Source organism: Drosophila biarmipes, chromosome 2R, assembly GCF_025231255.1.
Source record: "Drosophila biarmipes strain raj3 chromosome 2R, RU_DBia_V1.1, whole genome shotgun sequence".
Classification (NCBI taxonomy): Eukaryota; Metazoa; Arthropoda; class Insecta; order Diptera; family Drosophilidae; genus Drosophila; species Drosophila biarmipes.
Window position 1 is genome coordinate 12,010,201 of NC_066615.1, and position 23,069 is coordinate 12,033,269.

Below are 23,069 nucleotides of genomic sequence, written 5' to 3' on the forward strand. Positions count from 1 at the left end.
GTGGAAGATTGAACTTCATTTGTAATTTGTTTAATAGTAAAGGAGTTTCAGAATTCGACTTCTAACTTATAGTTAACTCAAACCAGATTAAGACACACTTAAGACTAAACTATTCTTTCCTTTTAGATTCATAGAAATGCCAATCTGCATCTCATACCTACTTCTATCCCACAGCTATTGGCGGACGCATGGCTCTGGCAAGTGGCTATCGGGGCTCCTCGGTGCCCTCGGTGAGGTTCTACCACAACAACGTGGAGCTGGAGGAGTCGGAGCGAGTGCACATTCTGCTGCAGGAGGAGCAATCGGTGGCCCTGCTGATCGTGGACAATGTGGCGCGCGAGGACGAGGGCCTGTACACCTGCATCATTAGCGGCGACCACGATCCCCTGATCAGCTCCACCGCAGTCACCTTCCACGAGCCCAATGCGGAGATTCCGAGACGTCGCGCCGTCATCACGGAACCACTGCCTGAGATTACTAAATCGCTGGAGGGCGAGGTGATCGATCTGTGCTGCGCCATCGATTGCGACGAGCCCTACAGCTACGTGTGGCTGCGGAATGGCGAAATTCTACCGGACAGTGATGAGTTCAAGTGAGTATCTCTAGCACACCTGAAATTGATCAACAATTATGTGCATAACGTATGTATTTGTTGGTAAATACAGACCATCTTTGCATTTCATAGTTTATTTTAGTTCATATTAAGCATATAAAATATTTTTGATTGCAAATGATGTTTACAAATATTTATAAAATAATTCTTATCAAATATGTGCCATCAATTTATTTTTAAACAATGAGATTTAGGTTTATAAGGATATCAAATATTTTTAAAATGACGAAGATTAGATACAAAATACGTTTAAAGATTATTATTATATAATAGTAATTATTTATAATATTTATTATTTTAATTTAATATTGGAATCTTTGTAGAACATTTTTTATTTAATTCATTAAGATATTATAGAGTAACTCTGTTGTGATACAGCTCATCTAGAATATCTCAACTCAGCTATTTCTATATGAAATATTTCAATACAACAACTGTATCATTTTAATTATGAAGAGGCAATTTTCGCCATTAAGCGAGCCATTTAAACCCAACATAAAGCAATTTTATTCACTTCAATTAATTTGTGAGAACAATGTGAGTGTGCTGACCGCAACTGGGTGTTTCATAAGCACCCATTTTCGAACGATTAGCCTCGATTGAATAACAGCGTCGCTCTCGCCCTTTGTGTTCGCCACACGCAGTGACAACTACTGATCGCACTTGCATTAATACCCCTTGCAGTTACATTGATCACGGCAACGGACGCCTGTGCCTGCGGATCAACGACGCCTTCGACATTGACTCGGGCACCTACAGCTGCCAGGTGTTCACCGACTCCGCCTCCCCCTGGAGCTGGAGCTCCACCTGCCACTCCGATGCCCTGTCCATGGACTGCAGCACCAGCGGCGAGCTGTGCGTGCTGGAGCGGGATCTGCGCCGGCAGAACGAGGAGTGCGTCCAGCTGCTGAAGTCGCCGCTCCCGGTGGTCTGCGGCACCGGCGAGGAGGCCCTGTTCTACGCCCGTGTTTTCCCCTGCCAGGCGGAAGCCGAATGGTACCTCAACGGGCAACTGCTGGCCCCCTCGGATGACTCACTTAACATGACGGTGCGTATGCGTAATAAGCGTAATAAAAACCCAAACAGAGCGAGATTGGCCCCAAAATGCAAAACAGAGCTCTTCACTTTCAACTCTTGCCCTGCCGCAGGCTTGTTCGCACTTTTGGCGGAGAAAACAATAATAATAACTGTGTGTGCACTGGGTATCTGGCCAGAGCCGGAGTCGGAGTGTGCGAGAGCATGCTCATTTGCATAAGCCACACAAATTGGAGGCCCAAAGCGAAAGATTGAAATACGCCGGCATGCGAGCTGCATGCCAACGATGTCGCCTTTGCTGGGCAGGCATTCGTTCGTCGGCGCTCAAGCGGCTCGCATCGCGGTCCCCGCTTTTGGATCCCGAAAATTCCGTCAGTCAGATATAGATACACCCCCGGACCAGATGCTCGGCCAGGCCGAAGCCCAATCTCAGGCGGAATCTCAAGCGAAACCAAGGGCGTGACAAGATGTCACAGGTAGGCGAAGCACTGCGCTTGCACTGGCATCCGAGTGCGAGTGTATCAATGTCGCTGGCATTCGGCCGCTCGGTCTAAGCCCTGTGCAACTATCCCCTTCGATAAGGTCTGTGCTCCAATGAAAATGAGAGCGTCGCGAAAGTGTCATTGTCACGATCGCCCGGTCGCCGCTCATGGAATTCCGCTTGGCGAGGTCCGCTCGGGGACCCGTTCCCGGTTCTCGATTCTCGCTTAATTGGTGCGTGCCACGGAGAGGCCACTCAGTTCTATAGCAACCTCAGTCGGCGGCGCGTCACCATAGGCTACTTGGGACTCGGATCGGATCCGTTGGGTCGCTCCCTCTCCTCTCCAGACACTTGTGCATACAGTATATAATTGTTTACCCATGTGAACGGGCTACACCGAGAAAAAAGTTATAAAAAAGTTAACAGAAGTGGTATTATTGAACCACTGTACTTCATTGCTTCCACAAATATTCTAAAGTTTTTTCATAAAACATTGCATGTTTCCCTGTATCGGATTTCCATTACCACTGGACTACATTTTATTGTTGAGGCATAAAATTGTTTAAAGTGCTTTAAAAAAATATATATACGACTTTCTTTACCATTAAACTGTACTCATTGCAAAACCAAAAAATATTATCGAGTGGTTTTAAAAAATATATTTAGAGACATATTTCTAAACATTAAAATTTCCTAAGCCATTTTTAATATTTGTTACAAATCGTTTAACATTTATAAATTAATGTTATAAAAGATTTCACAAAACAGACAAGAAAACAAAGTAAAATAGTATTTCAAAATGTTCTTTATTTATGATTTCTAATTTTGTAAATTAAAACATTGAACACGTTTTTTCAAAAACATTTGTAAAGACCCCTTCCGCCTCGCTTGTCACACTTTGAATTCAATTAACACATAAGTAAATATTTGATGGAACCAATTTCACTTTTCACAAGAAATTAACGTTCGCCTTTCAATGCAAGATACAAAACCAAACCATTTCTTTGAAAGTATCTATAAAAAATATAGCTTGTGCTCTCACTTATGGCTCAATAAAATTGCCATTAATAAAGCTCTGAAAATTCTCAGCAATATCCCTCACTTAAAAAAGATATTATTCTTCAATTAGAATTTCATAGCTTTTTCCCCAGTGTAATCCTCCACATTTTCTCTTCCCTATTCCCCAGTTGGAGTCATATCCAGACGGCATTCGGCTTCTGCGCATGCGCGACGTCTCCACCTCGAGGAGCGGAGAGATCTGCCTGCAGGTGAAGCACCCCCAGGCGGAGAGCCGGCGCATTCCCGCCGCCCGCACCTACACCACCCTCCTGGTACTGCCCGCCATCAGGGGCAACAGCTCCGGCTCCTCGCTGGCGGCCAGAAGCTGCATCTTGAGACGCCCCGAGGACTGCACCGCCCTGATCGGTGGCCACGTGCGGCTGAGCGTGCGCTTCGAGCCATTCCCGGGCACCAAAGTCGTCTGGTACAAGGCGGTAAGTCCTCAAAAGGGGTACATGAATACAGAAACACCCATGTCATCGTGGGGCAGTAGGCTTATGGTAATGGGTCCGGTTTGGCGGCGCAGCGAGGTGTTGCGCAGTCTTGACCTAATTTGGCCACAGCGGGCCAGCCTGGGGATTATGGATCCACATATTCCGCATTTCCCATTCTTTATCTGCCCTAAGCCCACTCTGCACCCATCGCGATAGCTCACTGTCTCGCTTTGGGCATGTAGCCTAGGTCTCCGGTCGTTGTGACTGTGTCACGATCAGATTGCGGTGTTGTTCGCTGGGCTAGCTGGGCTGGTGGGATCGCTTGGGTTGCCTAGACGGGCTACGTAATGGTTGCAAACCGCAAATGCTGGGCGAGTCGCACCGGCGAAGGTTGGCTGCCAGCGCTCGAGGTACACTGCCAAACATATCGCCCCGAAATCGAGTAATTCGTCACTCTTTTACCTCGAAGAGCCACCAAATTTATCTAGTTTTCACACATAAGTTGGTGTAAACAATTTATTTGGAGAGGAAGGGGCCTTAAGTGTACAGAGATAAATATCGGGAGCCAGTTAATGCATTGCCAGTTTTTCGTTTTCCTAAATTTATCACTTAATTAAAATTAAATTAATATTCAGTACATGAATTTATCTGTGCAGTGTTTTATGTTATACAGAGACTTAACATGTTAATCTCCTAAAAAATGAAAATAAAAATAATACATTTAACCCCTAGTCACTTTCTTAAATCTTCTTTTTCCCTGTGCGTTTCTCAATTTCTCCGCAAATCTCTCCTTTCCCCACAGTGCCATCCCATTGTCGAGAGCTCCAATGTGACCATCCGGACTTCGGGCCAACAGTCGACGCTCTACATCACGGACATCTCGGCGGACGACAGTGGCAAGTACACGGTGGAGGTGATGAACGACTACGGCGTGGAGGCCTCGGCTGCCTCGGTGGCAGTGGAGGGTCCTCCGGAGCCGCCCAGTGGCCAACCCAGCGTCTCCCTGGGACCAGACCGCGTGGCGGTTGCCTGGTGCGGTCCCCCCTACGACGGTGGCTGTATGATCACGGGCTTTATGTGAGTAACCTAAAATAAAACCCTTAAAGATTAAACATCCTCATTCTCTGTACACACCCAGCATTGAGATGCAGACCCTTGGCGAGGACTGTGATGCGGACAACTGGCAGCAAGTGACCCGCGTGGTGGACACCCTGGCCTATACCGTCAAGAACCTTCAGCCGCAGAGGCAGTACCGCTTCAGGATTCGTGCTGAGAACATTCACGGACGCAGTGAACCCGGTCAGGCCAGCGAACTGGTGCAGATCACCGGCAAGCCACAGCGGTCCACAGCGGATGCCAGCGATCTCTTCGGCCAGTCGGTGAGCGTCCAGTCCGGCGGCGACTTCAAGTCGCGATTCGAGATCATCGAGGAGCTGGGCAAGGGACGCTTTGGCATCGTTTACAAGGTGCAGGAGCGCGGCCAGCCGGAGCAGCTGCTGGCCGCCAAGGTGATCAAGTGCATCAAGGCGCACGATCGGCAGAAGGTGCTCGAGGAGATCTCCATCATGCGTTCGCTGCAGCACCCGAAACTGCTGCAGCTGGCCGCCTCCTTCGAGAGTCCCCGGGAGATTGTCATGGTCATGGAGTAGTGAGTACAAAGGATTGCCCTTATAAAAGGATACCCACTAATCCCCAATGATTCCCCAGCATTACTGGCGGGGAGCTGTTTGAGCGCGTTGTGGCCGACGACTTCACCCTGACCGAGATGGACTGCATCCTGTTCCTGCGACAGGTGTGCGATGGCGTGGCCTACATGCACGGCCAGAGTGTGGTGCACCTGGACCTGAAGCCCGAGAACATTATGTGCCATACCCGCACCAGCCACCAGATCAAGATCATCGACTTTGGCCTGGCCCAACGGCTGGACACGAATGCCCCTGTCCGCGTCCTCTTCGGAACGCCCGAGTTTATACCACCGGAGATCATAAGCTACGAGCCCATTGGCTTTAAGTCCGACATGTGGAGCGTGGGAGTCATCTGCTACGTGCTGTGAGTGGAGGATCTGGTTCACTGGTTAGGTTGCTCTGTAACTCGCGTCTTTTCCAGGCTGTCGGGTCTCTCCCCCTTCATGGGCGACACCGATGTGGAAACCTTCTCGAACATTACTAGAGCGGACTACGACTACGATGACGAGGCCTTCGACTGCGTGTAAGTTTCGATTTTTATTTAGATTTAAGATATATATATAGTCATGAAGTATTGTTGAGTGGGAGGAATCTCATGAACAGTATTGTAGCATCCTCGAAATACGTAACATTCTAAAGAATTCGCGGACTTATGTTAATACTGCTCTAAATAATGACATCTATCAAATATAGTGTGTCAGTCTGGTTATAAATGACCATAATAAGACCTTGTCTTAAACTAATAAATATTTTATCTTTCTGGATCTGAAGAATTCGCGATACCTACTTCATCCATAACCCTTACTTATGTGTACCTTCTTTTTATAGCTCCCAGGAGGCCAAGGACTTCATCTCACAGTTGTTGGTTCACCGCAAGGAGGACCGCCTGACCGCCCAGCAGTGCCTGGAGTCCAAGTGGCTGTGCCAGCGCCACGATGAGCACCTCAGCAACAACAAGATCTGCACGGACAAGCTGAAGAAGTTCATCATTCGGCGCAAGTGGCAGGTTAGTAAATGCCTTGAGCCAGCTGCTCCCCAAGATCCTAACCCAGTGCTGCTGCCTTTTTAACCCCGCCTGCCTTGCTGCTCCTGCTGCTGCTGCTGCTGCTACTGCTCCTGCTATTCCTAATCCCCCAGAAAACGGGCAATGCCATCCGAGCTCTTGGTCGCATGGCCAACTTGTCGGTGTCGCGCAGGAACTCTGCGATTGCCATGGGCGCACTGAGTAGTCCGAGGCCCTCGATTTCGGGATTGAGCATGCTGACGGCCAGTGCCATTGGCATGGGGATGGGGATGAGCACCCAGATGAGCTCCCTGCACGAGGAGGAGGACGACTTCAGCGCGGAGATGCCGCCAGTGGAGAAGCGCACTGTGCTCAAGCTGCGGGACAAATCTCAGTGCAGTGAGCGCAGTGACTCCGGCTACAGCGAGTGCTCCAACTGCAGTGGCGCCCAGGAGACGCTGCTCCTGTCGCTGGCCAAGTCAAAGCTGGAGGCGATTGCCAAGGCGAGCTCCTCCTCGCTCAGCGTTGTCCAGGACACGGAGCTCCACCCTGTCAGCCTGGAACTGCCCGCCAAGGGCGGCGAGGCCATCATGCGCTCCGACTTCACCAACACCATCAAGATGCGGAAGAAGTCGCTGGAGGACAGTGCCGCCCGGGAGAAGCCCAAGTCCAAGCCCCAGGTCAAGCCTCTGTGTGAGTCCAAGCTGAAGGTGTCCCAGCTGAAGGACAGGTTCCAGGCGTCCCCCGCTCCTGCTTCTGCATCCGCATCCGCTGCTAACAAACCTCCGCTTGCCTTTGAGCCCTACAAGATAGCCAAGGTGGCGAGTGTGGGACGCATCAGTAGAAGTAACTTTGCCCCTTGACCCCGAGCGGATCTTGAGCGTATTGTCTGAAGTTTTGAGAAAGTTAATAATGAACAGGGAACTAATCTAAACTTTAATGTTTGGGCTATGAAATTGCTATCTTAAATAATTTAACAACGTAATTGAAGTCAACAAGTTTCAACAAATCTAACTGTCACATAATTAATTTTAATATTTTCCGCTTGGATTTTTATTCATTGCCTTACTTATTTTATGTATGCTTCTAATAAATTTAATAATTAGATTTTTAGATCATAAAAAGCTTAAAGTAAATATTTTTACAACTAATATATTCTGCCTTTATTATCATTTTTTTGATTTTTTTTTAATTTTATTCGACATATTTAATACATTTGCAGATATTTATACAACATTTGTAATACATTTGAAGATATTTATGTTTATTTTTTCATTTTTCTATCAGTTTGCTTACTTTCCTAAGTGTGCTGTAAGATAATAACCATTTTATTTGCTCACAATGACAAATGGGCCAAACCGTAACCTTATCGTTTTAAAAATATAAGCATTTTATGGAGAAAACTATTAGCCAGTGATAGCAAGCACAAGTTGTAAACAACATAATCAAAGAAATTCTAAGAACGTTCGATCAGTAAGGACCCACTGACCCCTATATGATCTTGATCCGTTTGAGGCTCGTCTTTGAAACCCACCTCCCTACTAACCCCTGTATTTCTGTTTTGCAGCAGAGGAGTCGGGGAAGACGGGACGAGGCACCGGCGCCAGCCTGCCCAGCGGAGCCACCAAAGGCAGACCTCCGCAGGCACGCTCCATGCCCAGCTCTCCGCTGCCCCAGCGCTCCGCCACGCCGACGCGGCTGATGAGCCAGCGGGTCCGCGAGGCCGCCGAGCGACTGGCCCAACAGCACACGGTGGCCAGTGCCCAGCGGCAGTTCGGTAATGCCAAAGGTAATGGCACTGCCAATGCCTCCAGCAATGGCAATGGGAACACGGCGAGCACGGCGAGCACGGAGACGGGTCGCGAATCACGCGCTCGACGTCTCATCAACCGATTCAACAACGAAACGCAGCATATCACGTCCTAGATTAAGTCGGTTAATGCCGGCCAACATAACTTTATTACAGATTTAGCAGATATAGCATTGTTAAGCAAGAAACCCCAGAGAAACTCTACGAACACTCGAATATGAAGCGAATGCGAATGCGAATGCGAATGCGCAGCGACTGCGGATCAGAACGCACCCCCAAACCCAGGATGCACACCCCATCCCCGCACTCACAGTAGGCTATACACCGGCATCCCAGGGCGGATGCACTCCCTCCCGTCGGAGGGACTGTACTTAGGCTAGAGGCAGCTAAGCGTTTAAATTATTGTATCGATTTATATACATATCTACCATACTAATTAAAGTTAATGTAACGAAAGGGGAGCTGAAGTCAGTGGTCGGTCACCGGGTGGTCGCGGGGCTTGAGGCGCACCCACAGGCCGCCGGAGGCCCTCAGCGTGATCCGGAAGGTGGCCGCAATGGTGGTCTTGCCGGGGACCGGGAGCAGCTGGAAGCTGCGCAGCAGCCGCGACACAATGGTCTTGATCTCCATGATAGCGAACCGGTTGCCGATGCAGTACCTCGGGCCGGCGCTGAACGGAATGAAGGCGTACGGGTGGCGGTTCTCCGAGTTCTCCGGCGAGAACCGCTCCGGCAGGAACCTCTCCGGATCGGGGTAGATGTGGGCAAGACGATGGGTGGCATAGGGGCAGATGAAGACGTTGCTGCCGGCGGGCAGGGTGTGATTCGCCAGGCGCACCTCCTCGCCCAGCTTGCGGGCAATCAGCGGCACACTGGGGTACAGACGCAGTGCCTCCTTGATGCACATCTCCATGTAGCGCATCTCGAGCAGGTCGGTCATCGAGGGAGCCCTGTTACTGCCCCCGAAGATGGTCTCCAGCTCCTGGAGGCAGCGCTCCTGGCACTCGGGGTTCTGCGTGAGCAGGAAGAGAGTGAAGGCCACGGCGGCGCCCACCGAATCCTGGCCAGCCAGCATGAAGGTGCAGGCCTCGTTGACGATGTCCTCCTCGGTGAAGTCCGGATTGCTCTCGGAGATCTCGATCATGTGGTCCAGCAGGCACTTCCGCTCGCCATTGCCATTGTTATTGTTCTGGATCTGGCGACGCCGCTGGATCATCTGGCGAGTGAAGTCGTTCAGGCGCTTCTTCTGGTTGAGCTCGTCGTTGGCCATCTTGGTCCAGTGGTAGATCCCGTCCAGCAGCAGCCAGGGATGGGTGAACCGCGTGGGCATCATGAGCTTTCCCTGGCGGAAGGGCGAATCCTCCATGCTGACCGCATCCTGGCCCCTCTTCTTTATGGGCACCCCCAGAACGGCCTCTGCGAAGGGTTTAAATGATGTAGCTTACTACCCTTTAGGAAATCCCCTGGCGACTCACCATTTAGTATGTCCAGCACGCAGCCGTTCACATATTTGGCGATATTAATCTCTGTGCCCCCGGCGGAGGCATCCAGGTTCTCGTACAGAGACTGCGAGGCGTCCACAAAGGTGTCTATGAACTTCTCCAGCAGGTTGTGATGGAAGGCTGGCTGGATGAGCCGGCGGTGGTTGCTCCACTTGGAGCCACTGCTGGTGATCAGCCCGTCACCCAGGAAGTTGTGCATCAGCCGGTAGAAGAACACCTTGTTAGTGTGCTTCTTGGAGGAGAGTATGACCTGCAGGTCCTCCGGCTCCAGCACGGCGAAGAAGGGGAAGAGGAGCACCCAGATCCGCACCAGAGATCCGTACAGGTCGAAGGCTTTGCCAGCGCATTTTCGCATCACTGCGGGAAGGGGTTTACAAGATGAAATTGGTCTAGTTTTAGATACTCTGCATATTTGTAGATGAATTTGATGGTAAACTTAGGTATCTTAGAGAGCGCTTTCTCATATGCATAGTAACTAAAAGTAGTTTTTTAACTCTAATGAAATGTTAACTTGTTTTTACTTGCTATTACTTTAACATGCAGACGAGATAGAGTTAAAAGATGAGTTTTACATTAAAGGATCATTAGTTTCTGGTTGGTTTTTTAGGGAACTTTTAAAGAATTTCGTTTTAAATTTGACTAAAAGTATAGATATTTTCTTTGAGGACTGTTGATGGTGTTTTTATCCAAAGGTTCTTACCGTCCTTATCCGTGACCAGCATGCAGTTGCCCAAGAGCGGCAGCGAAGGCGGACCCGTGAGCCTCAGCGACAGGATCACCGATCTCAGATACGAGCTCAGAGTGGCGTAGAAGGTGTAGATGCTCAGACTGATGGCCACGAGGATCAGGATCGAGCACAGCTCCCACTTGGTAGCGCGTTCCAGCTGCAAAGAGTGATAGAGAAGCACTGGGTCAGTAAGTCATGTGGGTAATTGCATTCGAACACGGGTCAATATTTAGCTTGCTGTCGAGAACCGAGGCCCTCGAACGCACTTCATCAGCCACGCACTATTCCGCGCATTTGGAGTCTAATTAACTGGGGATCTCGGAGCACTTGGGTGTGTGTACTTGGCAGCTTGGAGCACTTGTACTTGCCCTTGCCGCGCGTGTCGCAAGTTTTCGGCAAACACACGCCATCGCAGTCGTAATCGCAACGAAAGTATAAGTTATGTATCTAAGTGCGGTGTGAATTGCTTGGGCCAACACGGCGTATGGGCGATGCGATCCAAGCGATGCGATCTTTGACTTCGGAGCAGATATGTGCGAGTACGTGTGCCCACAGATCGATTAAAGCACCTCCACCTCGCCCACAGAGTGTGGATGTACGTGTTGTTGGCCCATTTGTGTCAGTGGTGCAACAGGTTGCGATGAGCACAAAACATGACAAATGATGATGGCCGGCCAAAATTCCAGGGACAATCTTTTGTTTTGGCCAGTTCCCACACAGCCCACGACGCCCCTCCCTCAACTCATTGTTTGGTTCTGGGCGAGAGTAAGAGCCCGAAGCCCGCTCCATTAGCGAACCAGGTGCGACAGGTCTCAGGGCCGAGTGAAACCACAGACTGACTCAGATCTCAATGATTAATTTATTACTTGCAAAGAATCTGCAAACGAGGCCCACACAGCTGATGTAATAATAATTACAAGTCCAAAAGTCAAAATACCAAAGAGCGTTCTGGAGGAAGGCGATTAGTTTGCAGGGTCAGGCGGCCGAATGGATGGATCTTACCGGGGGAAAGTGGTGGGCAGAAGAAGGATGTGGGTGTGAGGGACTAGCGACTAGTCCTCCTCGGCCACCTCGTCCTCGTAGCCCTCGGGCAGGGCGTTGACCTCGGCGTTGTGGAAGAGGCTGCGGTTGCCATCGCCCCAGGGGAAGCGCTTGGTCCTGCGCCGCAGGTACTCGTACTTGGCGAACGGCTCCCGCTCCACGTGCTTGTGGCCGGAGAAGGCGTTCACGGCGCACAGGACGATGGCCGGCAGGGCCAGCAGAAAGGTCACCCGCTTCCACAGGCCAGCGGTGTTCGCGGGCATGGTGCCCATCTGCCGGATGTCGAGTCTCGGCATGAATCTCGGCAGTCTCACGAATTTGTTCCGATGCTTTCGACCAGGTCTAGGGGGCACGTATCCCGGATAGATACTGGCAAGTGAAACTAGGGTTTGAACTGATCCATAACGCCCTCGCCTGCTGCTGCCGGCCCGAAAACATAGTTTGCAAATTAGGAACTCTCAAGGGGATCTCGAACACAAGGTCCAACAACCCCCCGACAAAGCTTTGTTTAATCAGCCCAATATTTAACCGAAAACCGGCGAAGCGTCCAGAAGGCTTCCGCTCTTCTACTTCTTTTTATACTTTTCTCGGGCTTTTTGGGCACGGCGTGTCCAGGCTGCGAGGTGTGCAGAACCCGCGTGTTTGCTCGCCAATTGGCACCTGCCCACTAATAAATATACATCATGATTATTTACCACTAATTCCATAAATTATCATAATGGTCTTCCGAAACGAGAAGCCACTTGCCGAGAAGGCCTGCTGAGATCTAACGCGCCAGAGCGATTCCGGTTAAAAATGTTTCATCCAGTCAGTAGATGAAACATTTTTAACCGGAATCGGATGCCGAGGCAGGTGAGATAATTCGATGGAAAAGCCGAATTTAAATTAATGGATTCATTAGGATTTTAGTTTTCCCAGACATCTGTCTTTGGGGTACATTATTTCTTGAATAAATAAACCTCTGGTTCAGAATGTTTTGTATCTAATTAGGAATCTGAGGCGGGTAAGATAATAGATGAGTTATTTTTTCACTTGACTTAAATATCTCTCTTTCGTAATTTATTTCTTGAAAAAATATATCTCCGTTTGGGAATGTTTTATTGAAGACAGGTGAGATATTTAAAAGAATAAATAATAAATGAATTTTTTGAAATTAATGGATTGATATTTGCAATTTTATTTACAAAAGCTGATTATTTTGTACCAAATTCACTGATAAAGGTCCTGGTTTTAGACTGATTTATTTGCTTATAAAACGTTATTTAAACGGTCCATTCATGAGGTTACTATCCACATTTAATATTTAAACTTTGTTATATCCTTGGCGAATGTTTTAAAACTTTGTTGCCGAATTTGGTTCATTCTTCTTTTATCATTAAAGGTATTTTAAAATTGTATTTTCCTTTAAGAATGCCTTCAACTTCTCTCACTCACCACTTTTTCCACAAACATTTTGAGTCACTTTATTCGAATATTCGGCTTAAGCCTTCTTTCACAACAAGTCCTTGCCACAAGCACTTGGCTTTGAGCCGCACCTGGACGGCCAAGTCGTGTGATGGGTATATCCGTTTTGGGTATTGGTATCCAGAGTCACTTTCGCCGACTGATGAGCTGCAAATGCGGGACCTCCGCCGGGCGGCGTCTATTTATAACCGCTTCGGGCCGCTCAAGCTCGGCTTCAGCCCGCCCAAAAAGAGCGTACGTGAGCCGGGTCTACGTCCGCGCCTCCGCCCCGTATCCGCATCCGCGAGATACCCGAGAGTATCGAGTATAAGTAGTAATTGCCAACTAGTCGGCACTCGAAGTGCTAAGTAGCTGGAAGTGGAGGTGAAGCTGGATGCCCCGGCCAAGTGGCTGGGCAGTTAATTATCCGTTTTGCGCCCTCTCCGAGTCCGTAGAAACGCTTGATTGATGTACACACCCAGCTCCCTCGCAAAGGGCATAGATCCTACACGACTCCTCCAGTGGCACTTCAGCCTCAACGATTTGAGTGGGAGATCTCCGCCAGACGCGTGCCAGGGGGACAGAACTTTGCTCAGACAGGCAGCCCGTCAGACGGGCCTCTTCGAGATATTGGTTACATCAAGCGGGGATGTTTACCGGCTTAGTCGTCAGAATTTGCGCAGTCCCACAAGCGGGCTTTTAACGTCACAATAAATTCTAAAAAGTATATTCGGGAATCATTTCCGCGAAATTTCTGTTTGTGATAGCTTCTTGTGCCAATATTATGTTGTTTACGGAACTCGAATATATATGCTTTCTTATTCATTCATTCACAATTCTCCTGGATTTGGGTCGTTTATCGTACTCAGTTAAATAATCTTTTGATACATACACCCAAAAAATGATCAATATGTAAAAGTATTTTTATTTAATATTTTTGTATATCCCCCTCTTCAGTAGGTTAATAAAATTACTTTTGGTTGTGGATCTAAAAGTCACACAATCTTATACCAAAATAGCTGATCTTTTACATTTTTTACATATCAAATATTGGACCACCCTACTAAGTAGGTAATGGCTTTTGTTTTAAGGACTCTTTAACAGCAGAGCAATGGAATATCACTTCTTTTTGGGCAAGCTTCTTATGCCAATACTGGGTTATTTCCGAATATTGGACCACTAAACTTTGTTATTCATTCATTAAAATGAATTAACTTGCTATCGGGCATTGTGTTTTTAGATAGGATCTTTCAAAATTCCCCTTTTCAGACTACCCTAATAAGAGATAGTTGCCATGTTTTTAATAATCTTTATGAACTTACCTATTCCTTCAAATTTCTGTTGCGAACTTAGATAGCAAATCTTTCAGCAACCCCCTTTTCGGGGGTCACGATTACTGCCAATCTTTATAAACTGACCTTTTAATAATAATTGTTCCCTAAAGTTGTCTAATGATTTTTGGTTTGAGGAAGGAAATCTTTTAATAATCCCTTTCTCGGACCACCCTATCGAAACGATAATTGGCCTGTCTTAAATAATCTTTATTAGCAGACCTATTATTATTATGACCATCAATCTGATTAGACTATCGCTTCTTGTACCGTGCTTATAAGTACCATCGCACCAGCACCCACCATACTATCCGGTAAATAAATCTCTGCCTACCTTTCCGACGCCACTTATCTGGAGACACAATTCCACTGAGTTCGCGACTAAGATTACGGCTTGGGCCAGACTTCTTCGTCAGTCTTGACGAGTAAAGTTCAGTGGAGAATGAAATAGGACCGAGTAGTGACTCAACGGAACCACTTTCTGATAATCCACATTGGGTTCCCCTCAGCTGGTCAATTGGCTTTCTCGTGGCTTTGCGGTCGTTAGGTCTTTAGAAGCCCACCGCCCAGTTTATAATGGATATAAAAACGTATTGGTCTGTGAGTCCCATAAACTTTACGATATCGGTGCAGAATTTTATGAAAATCCAAATTACCTATCGGGGATCGGGGATGATCGCCAAACTCGTCGCCTTTTGTGATAAGTGATAAGCGGGTAGCTTCAGGCCTATATAAAGAGTCCCGGTCGAAGCACTTTCTAAGTTTTTCGGGAAATGTCGCTGCGCTTGGGACTGTGTCTTTTGGGGCTACTTGGCCTGGCTATCCCATCGGAATGCGCCTCCATTAGCGCCCACATCGTGGGTGGCGATCAGGCGGACATCGCGGACTTTCCCTACCAGGTTTCCGTTCGCCTGGAGACCTACATGCTGCTCCACATCTGCGGCGGAAGTATCTACGCCCCCCGCGTTGTGATCACCGCCGCCCACTGCATCAAGGGACGCTATGCCTCGTACATCCGGATCGTGGCTGGTCAGAACTCGATTGCCGATCTGGAGGAGCAGGGCGTGAAGGTCAGCAAGCTGATCCCGCATGCCGGCTACAATAAGAAGACGTATGTGAACGATATCGGTCTGATCATCACTCGGGAGCCGTTGGAGTACTCGCCCCTGGTGCAACCCATTGCCGTGGCCCTGGAGGCGCCTCCGTCGGGAGCCCATGCCGTTGTGAGTGGCTGGGGCAAGCGGACCGAGGAGGACGAGGCTCTGCCCGCCATGCTGCGCGCCGTTGAGCTAGAGATCGTGGAGAGGAACACCTGTGGCGCCCAGTATCTGACCAAGGACTACACAGTCACCGATGAGATGCTCTGCGCCGGCTATCTAGAGGGTGGCAAGGACACCTGCAACGGCGATTCCGGTGGCCCTCTGGCCGTCGACGGAGTGCTCGTGGGCATCGTGTCCTGGGGCGTGGGATGCGGCAGGGAAGGATTCCCTGGCGTGTACACCAGCGTGAACTCCCACACCGCCTGGATCGAGGAGCAGGCGGATGCCTATCTCTAAGAATGTTGAAGAATTTAAAAGCTGAACGCGAACAAAATTAATCGAACAAATTATTACCTTAGCTTTATATTAATAAATACAAATTGAGCATGTGTAAAATATTTGTTTTTTATAAAACCAGTTTTTGCAGAGCCAGTAACATAATTTTCAACAACTTTACAGCTTCTCATTTGAGAATAAATAACCATTACTATCTTTTATAAATAAATCATTTAACTTCATAATTCAATCAGTGTTATTGAGTAAGTTCAAAGGTAGGTACATTGCTATGCATTTTGAATTTTATACTTCTCATTTGAGCATAAACAACGAGTATTCCCTTGTATAAATTAATCATTTTATTTAATCAGTTAACATCTCTTCGCATGTTTAGTCGCCCTTAGTTAGTTTTTGGGTTGTCGTATCACCGTTACTCAGCAAACCAATTGAATTTATAGATATTGGCAAATCCAATGAAAAAATAATAATAAGCCTGATATTAGGTTTACTAATAAACTTAGCTATAAGGCTGGCAGCAGCCTGTCAAAGATCTCGGTTAAAAGACTGTCAATAAGCTTAGAACTGAGGCAACGAACAAGCGTTTCAAAGAGCCTGGCAATAAGCCCGGAAAAAAGCCTCAACAGGTTAGCTACCCAATAGTTTCGTACATACACCTTACATTCTACATGCGTTTTACACTTTACCCAATGTCTACATTACATTACATGGTGGGTTCTTGTGCTTACTAAGCATAGGGTCTAAGCTTTAGGTGCGGTTGCCGACTTTGCTAACCGCATGATCAGGTTGCCAGTTAATCGTACTTGCAGTGTTTCCCTAGTTATGCTACAATATTTCTAGCAGTGTTAGCCAGGGATACTCAATGTCACAAAACAAATAGAGGGTGATCAACATTTACAAAAAGCATCGAATGTCTTAGTTTGACTGCTTAATGCGCTAAATAATCTTCCATTACTTATATATTCCGAGGAAGACCCAAGCATATAGAGGGCAATAGATATTCCTTTATCTTACGTAATGGTAAGACCAAGAGGACTAAATCAATGTGAGTAACAAAATTAGTTATTTATCAAATACCATAAAGGCAAGCAAGTACCAACAGTGGGGCTACGAGAATTTCCTTAAAATAGAATCTCCCCGAGAAGTCACTACTTGCAGCAGAACTTTCCTCTCGGGATTTGAGGTCTACTGATTTTATACCAGGTTAACCATTTTTTTTTATCGCTTAATTAGTTAATTAATTTTGATTAAATACTTTTTGATTTTATACTGCAGTACTCTGCATTATTTCGAATCACCTCAGCAGGATTCATAACAAACCTTTAACTTTTTTCTCTTACACAGGGGTTTTGCGCTCCATCTACCAAATTCGGCTTTAGAGAAATTATCTTCCATAAAATATACAATAAAAACGATAAAAAAGAAATGAAACCAATTTAGCAATTCCATTTGTTAAATGTTTTTTTTCAGACTTTATAAGATTTTAGGTAATTTTAGAACATGGCGTTTCTTTATGTTTTGAAATGAAGATACATATCTACTGAAATGGCCCAAGATACATAGCTGGTTTAAAATAATTGGTGCAGTACCAAGGAACTTAGCAATTATTCTTATCTTATGACCAAACTTAAGCAAAACTTTGGGCAAAGTAGTTGCTCATAAAATGTATATACACATTTAAAGATCCGATTACGAGGAGTGTTTTACGAGTTTAAATATAGTACTGAAAGACCCCTTTCCAGATGCTCTAGCTTGTAGAAATTCTGGTGGCGCTGGTGGAAAGTTACTTGAGTGGTTCGAGGACAAATTGACTTTCCATGTGTCGCTAAGTCCCCTAAATATTTTCAAAAAAAAAATAATTTATTGTGTTTTAATTATATTCATATGTAAACAAAATAAATATGCAAATTGACATGAAATAATATCCCGTATCACCATAATGTTTAAATGTTCGCCATAATGTTCATATCCCCTATGGCCGAAAAAGGCACCAAAATTACTAAAAAAAAAAAATGGAATCTGTGTGAGAAATACTTTAAAAGTTTAGACTGACTTTTGCCGAGCTTGAACCGTCATTCCTTTATGTTGTGATGAGCACCAGCTGTTATCGGATAACACAATAAACATGTACTTATCATTAATTTGGTAGCCTTCAGTAGTTTTCTTAAGTTGAAAATTCAAATTCCTACAAGTTTTTATTTACAAATTATAAATATGTATTATTAAAATATAACTTCAGCCTCTCTTTGATTGACTACTCTACAAACTTTACTGAAGATGCCGCTCCGGAGATTCTGTGACCCGTACTGTTTGTCGCAGTACAATGCTTCTTTCACTTGTCGGCGAACAACCCCGAAAATGCCAGGAGTTTGTGTTATACATACACACGCAGCGACGGGCCGCGCTTCCCTTTGTTTTGACGGCTCTTTGCTCACTTTGTTTGAAAAGATATCTTTCCATATGGCTGGCTCTGAATGGAAGCGGTTTGGTTTTCCTCGACGTCATGTTCGCAAATGAATAATGAAAGCAAGACGTGTCGGTTTCTGCCGTGCCCTTGAACGACTGAAAGTCCGGGCCTTCAAGCTGGGCTTTAACAATAGCCCAGGTTTATCGAGCACAACTGTACCTGAACCGAAAGTGGGCGCTAAAACGCAGGTTCCTCATCATTTAACCATTTAACCGACTCCTGGCGCTAACATATTGCTTGGCAATTTCCTGCGTATTCGCCTCAACCACCCGGTTAGCCCATCAATCAATATTCCATTTATGCTGGCCCGAAAAGTCGCCCCCAGAAAACGGAAAAACATCCACCCACCACCCAAACTCGGAAAACGCCCAAAACGAGTAGCACTGGATAGAATCGAAGTCTATCGGCCAATCGATGAGTCGTGCCGCAATCGGCGGCCTATGGAATCGCGGCGGCTCTTCGGCTTCTTCAAACCCGACCAATGGCAGTGCTTTGCGTCTCAAAAGCCGACCAATGGCCACGTCTCGCCTCTTCGATTTCGCCGCACGTCTGTTCTCTTCGGCTCGTCATCGGAACCGGTTTTCGCTGCCTTCTGCTTTCGGTGGTTGTTTTGGATGGCTCTCTTTCTCTCCTCTGCTTCGGCCCTTGCCTTCTCTCCTTCATTTTCCTCAGGTCGAAAAGTGTGCTGCCTGTACTTTCTGGACCGACTTCCATTTTGAACCTGCCGCTGTTCCAACGGCAATGGAAATAATTTCTGTGATTTGGGAAAAATAAGTTTCGCTAAATGGAATGGATATTAAAAAATATATATATTAAATTTTTAGCTGTTAATTTTACAGCCTCCAACCTCCAATTTAATTGAATTTTTTTTTTTTTAATTAAACTTTTCTGTAATTGCACAGAAGACAAGTCAACATTTAAAAAAATGTTCGGAAAAAAACGATGCTGAATTTTCCGCGAGAGAAAGGTCTTTTACTGAAGAACCGCAAAAATTATATTTTTTTAAACAAATGATTTCTTTCTCAGAGTTAGTATGATTTCGTAGGAAAAAGAGACCAAAGAAATTGTTAATTAAAATTTTCAATCAGGAACAGTTGGTGTACCCAACCATTGCAAGGGTGTTCCAGTTTTCAAAGATCAAAATGTATATATATACTTTTTTTTAAAGAACACAGATACTATTTATTCTAAGCAGTAGTGAGTTCATCCCACCATTAATTATCTATTGTCATTATGGTTAAATAGTAATCTATTAATATTATATTAGTAATTTTACAAATGTTTTTTTTTTGTGGTAGATCCATTTCAGATAACTGCCGAGCTCTTTAATTTGTATCTGAAAAGTAAGTTTTACAAAGAACCTCCATCACAGAGTTATGATATCCAGGCACCACCTGGTGAATCAACCGTGCTACCTCTCAGAAATCTCTCTTCTGCCCCTGTCCTATCACCTTAGGGTATCCTCCTGATCCCCACTACTTTCACCCACCCAGAGTTGCATGCGAGTGGTTTTGACAGCTTTCAGAGCCATTGCCATCAGTCTGCCGACGTCTGGCGTCACTCGCTTCCCTCCTGGGTCTCCATTTTTGGTTTATGCTCGGCGGCCGTCACTCTGGATTTTAGGATTCCGGAGTCGCTTTTTGTGAGCCAGCCTCTGAAGTCATGTTCTGCCCCGACTGACAGGCCATAAAATGGCTTCTGCGCCCCCGCTGATCCCTACTCACGTCAGCGATGGCAGTTACAGCCGCTTTGCTGCTCGGCCAGCAGGTCCGCCGCAAATTAGCATTTTCAGGGAATTGCCTGTCGAAAGCCTGGATTTACAGAGGCCCCCGGATGGGAAAAATCCGGTAGTGCAGCTGTTAAAAAGCGGTAACTTAGGCAGTGCGTTACTACTGTACCGGCTTCAGGTTTTCGCTACTGAAGATGCGATCCTGCCTTCAATTCTCCAAGTGTTTTTGATGTATTATTGATGACGCTATTTGTATTTTAAGGGATACGGGTAACATTTGGAAATATTAATTACTCTTAATCTTCTTTACTTATTCTTTAAACATTTGTATTATCTTTAAAATTGATTTTGGGAAGTAGGCTATTGAACTAAAAAACCAATTTATACTCAAATCACGCTGTGCAAAACTGGCAACGAAGGAGCAGGGGTCAGACACACATTTTTCCAATGACCGTGTGATGAAATTGACGCACTGCCCGAAACAAACTGTAACCAAAAGAAATACTGAACTAGACTTTCCATATATGTATATAATTTTCACTTTTTTTTTTAACTTTTGAGTATTTATTAAAGATCGAGGATGTTTGCAGATTTTAATTTAGGGTAATACAACTTGGAAACGAACGACCGTTTTAGGAAAAACCGAATAATCCAAAGTTTTCCGAGAGCCATTAATGAACGCGTTCTTCCAGTGTTGGAAAATGCAAATCTTTTGATACTATTAGTATCTTCCTAAGATCGCAGATATTTTAAGATTTTAGGAAGGAAGTAAAACTTAGGAGTAAGTTATTTACACTGAACATAACCGTTTCTTAAAAAAATTAATATTAATCGGACGTGTAATTCCAGTGTTGGAAAATTGTAAATCTTTTGAGCTTTCAGCCAGATACTTTTAACAACTTGGGAGTAAATTATCTTTACTGCCTATGTCCGTTTAGGAAAGAGGCGAATAACCAAAAGAAAAAAACCCCTAGAACCCCTATCGAACGCGTACCTCCAGTGCTGGTAAAGCGCAGATCTTTTGTGCTTTCAGTCAGTCGCTTTCCATTATCTTCCAAGGATCAAGGATATTTTCAGATTTTATTTCAGGGGAATACAACTAGAAGTTCACACAAAAATAAAAACGACCATTCAAAGCAGTGATGTGTGTATTGTTGTTCACTGGGTTACTATTTCAAAGTAAATCCACTCAAAAATGGTTATTGGTAATAGACAGTTTGATGGGTTGGACACATTTTACTATCATTGTGGTAATTTTGATTTTAATTATAACAGCCTTTTGTTCTAACTAATCTAACTAATTTGATGCTGTTGTGTCCATATCCAAAATGCCAACCGAATGGCGAGAGTAGTAAGGCAGTGCGGGTCTCATTTCGCGAACTGACGGCAATTACCGCTGGCCAAAACAGAAACGCGACCCGACCGCATAAAATGGCGTCAGAAGCCGGGGTCAGGGGTGTCGGTGCCTTTGGCATCGATTGACGTCACACACCGCCAGACAGGGCACCCACACACAGGCAGGGCGCACTCGCACACACACCCACACCCGCGGCCACACCGCTTGGCAAGCAACTGTAATCTCGAAAATGAAATTTAATCGGGGAGCGAATATTTTCGCTTTAATTGAAAACAAAAACGCGCAATCGAAATGCCAAAGCGTCACGCAAAAAGTTCTATATTTAAAAATGACCCAGGGCCGAGTGCGATGAAAGTATTTATAAATAAGCGCTGTAAGCAGCGCAAACGGGCGAGCAAATCGAATTATCGCTGCGACTTTCACCTGGCGGGAAAAGCGGAGGGAAAATCAGAGGGCGCAGTGCCGAAGGACACCAAATGGAAATCGAATTAAAATCTGCCAGCACGTTAACTTAATAATCGTCACAAATGGCGCCAACGTGTGTGTTTCCAGCCTTGTACCCTGCAGCCACCCCTTCGGGCCATGCCACTCCCCCGCCCGGCCGCCCAACGCCCAACGCCCCTTTTTTGGCTTGTTCGTTTTCGCCATGCTACGTAATAGCTGAAAACCGGCAACAGCGCTTTATCAAAAACGAATTGTAGTAAGTGCGTAGGTGTGTGTGTGTGTGTGCGCGCTACGACTGACAAGATATTCGAACTCAATATTTTATTCGAAATCCCAATAAGAGTTTCCTCTCTTTCTCTCTCCGCCTCGCACCGCAGCGAATTCGCCGCGTTTTAAGCCGGCTCTCGTGTGTGTGAGATTTCGAAATAGAAAGAGCGAGAGAGTGGGAAAGAGAGCTGTCTGTTCGAAAAGCGCGGAAAATTTCACAAGCTGCTTCTTCTTCCTCGCCTCGCCGCGCGCCACTTTTCGTTTTTGGTCGTGCCGAAGTGAAGACCGGCAACGCCGCCCAGCAAATCCCATTTTCAGCCCCCCAGCAAACCGAAAAAAGGCGAGAAAAAACCTGAAGCGAGAATTCCGTGTTTTTCGGCGCTCCGCCAATGTTAATTGAACGTTTCGCTTCGAAACGACGCAAAAACAGGCCTCCAAATGTGTTTTTTCCTCTTCTCCTCTTCCATCACGACCCTGCTAATTATATTTCGCTGCGATCTTTTTGCTGAAAATCTGAAAATCCGCTGGGGCGCAGTGCTTTCAGCTCGCTTGCCGCCTCGGTGGCCAAGAGTCCATTGTTTTTCCCGCTTGTGTCTGCAAAGTTGGCAACACGAGCTTTGTCTAACAAATTGGCCAAATTGCGGGGGACTGCGGCACCGTGAGGCCCGCTCGCGAAGAAAGCAAGAAGGCCTTTGGCACTGACAAAACTTTGCCCCACTTCCCACTTTCTCCGAATTAGCATGAATAGAAACGGGAAATTCATCGCGAAACTTTTGCAATCCCAGTGCCAAGAGCCGTGGAAATACGGTCATCATAGACTTGAACAGCACACACTTCAAAGTTTTCCTTTGTGCCTTTGACGAAAATAATATCTAGGGCTATGAACTGCAAAGTTATGGTGCGTAAGGAAACGAAAATGTTATAATGTAAAATCTTCCAGGCTCGGCATCAAAGAATCGTACAAGTCTGGAATGAGGGTTATACTAGTTTTGAGTTAGGTCTATATTTTAAAAATATATTCTTTTGTTATTTTTTGATCAGTTCTTGCCTGAACATTTCGGTAAAAACATTGTTCATACTACGCTGGAG

The 23,069-nt window shown here is 46.1% G+C and overlaps 4 protein-coding genes across 53 annotated transcripts in view; 2 read left to right on the forward strand and 2 right to left on the reverse strand.

Annotated features, from left to right (window-relative positions):
• LOC108029940 (titin) overlaps window positions 1-8,576 on the forward strand; it is a 45,148-nt gene extending 36,572 nt beyond the window's left edge. For all 50 annotated transcript variants that reach the window (XM_050887318.1, XM_050887271.1, XM_050887280.1 and 47 more), the window contains 10 exons: window positions 175-592; window positions 1,298-1,661; window positions 3,317-3,622; window positions 4,425-4,699; window positions 4,761-5,270; window positions 5,330-5,671; window positions 5,729-5,830; window positions 6,136-6,313; window positions 6,445-7,156; window positions 7,878-8,576. In XM_050887318.1, coding sequence (XP_050743275.1) covers window positions 175-592; window positions 1,298-1,661; window positions 3,317-3,622; window positions 4,425-4,699; window positions 4,761-5,270; window positions 5,330-5,671; window positions 5,729-5,830; window positions 6,136-6,313; window positions 6,445-7,156; window positions 7,878-8,236 — 3,566 coding nt within the window. In that variant the 3' untranslated portion in view covers window positions 8,237-8,576. The remainder of the gene's footprint in view (window positions 1-174; window positions 593-1,297; window positions 1,662-3,316; window positions 3,623-4,424; window positions 4,700-4,760; window positions 5,271-5,329; window positions 5,672-5,728; window positions 5,831-6,135; window positions 6,314-6,444; window positions 7,157-7,877) is intronic.
• Window positions 8,508-13,017, reverse strand: LOC108029941 (probable cytochrome P450 4aa1). Its single transcript, XM_017102442.3, has 4 exons — window positions 12,824-13,017; window positions 10,322-10,505; window positions 9,595-9,978; window positions 8,508-9,535 (listed from the first exon to the last, which is right to left on the reverse strand). Exons 1-4 carry the CDS (start codon window positions 12,839-12,841, stop codon window positions 8,589-8,591), a joined length of 1,533 nt encoding a protein of 510 aa, XP_016957931.1. The 5' UTR covers window positions 12,842-13,017; the 3' UTR covers window positions 8,508-8,588.
• LOC108029945 (cytochrome c oxidase subunit 6A1, mitochondrial) lies at window positions 11,189-11,799 on the reverse strand. Its single transcript, XM_017102448.3, has 2 exons — window positions 11,351-11,799; window positions 11,189-11,296 (listed from the first exon to the last, which is right to left on the reverse strand). Exon 1 carries the CDS (start codon window positions 11,683-11,685, stop codon window positions 11,401-11,403), a length of 285 nt encoding a protein of 94 aa, XP_016957937.1. The 5' UTR covers window positions 11,686-11,799; the 3' UTR covers window positions 11,189-11,296; window positions 11,351-11,400.
• Window positions 13,018-14,936: 1,919 nt separating the features above from the next.
• Window positions 14,937-15,818, forward strand: LOC108029903 (trypsin alpha-3). Its single transcript, XM_017102393.3, has one exon. It carries the CDS (start codon window positions 14,937-14,939, stop codon window positions 15,717-15,719), a length of 783 nt encoding a protein of 260 aa, XP_016957882.1. The 3' UTR covers window positions 15,720-15,818.
• The last annotated feature ends 7,251 nt before the right edge of the window (window positions 15,819-23,069 follow it).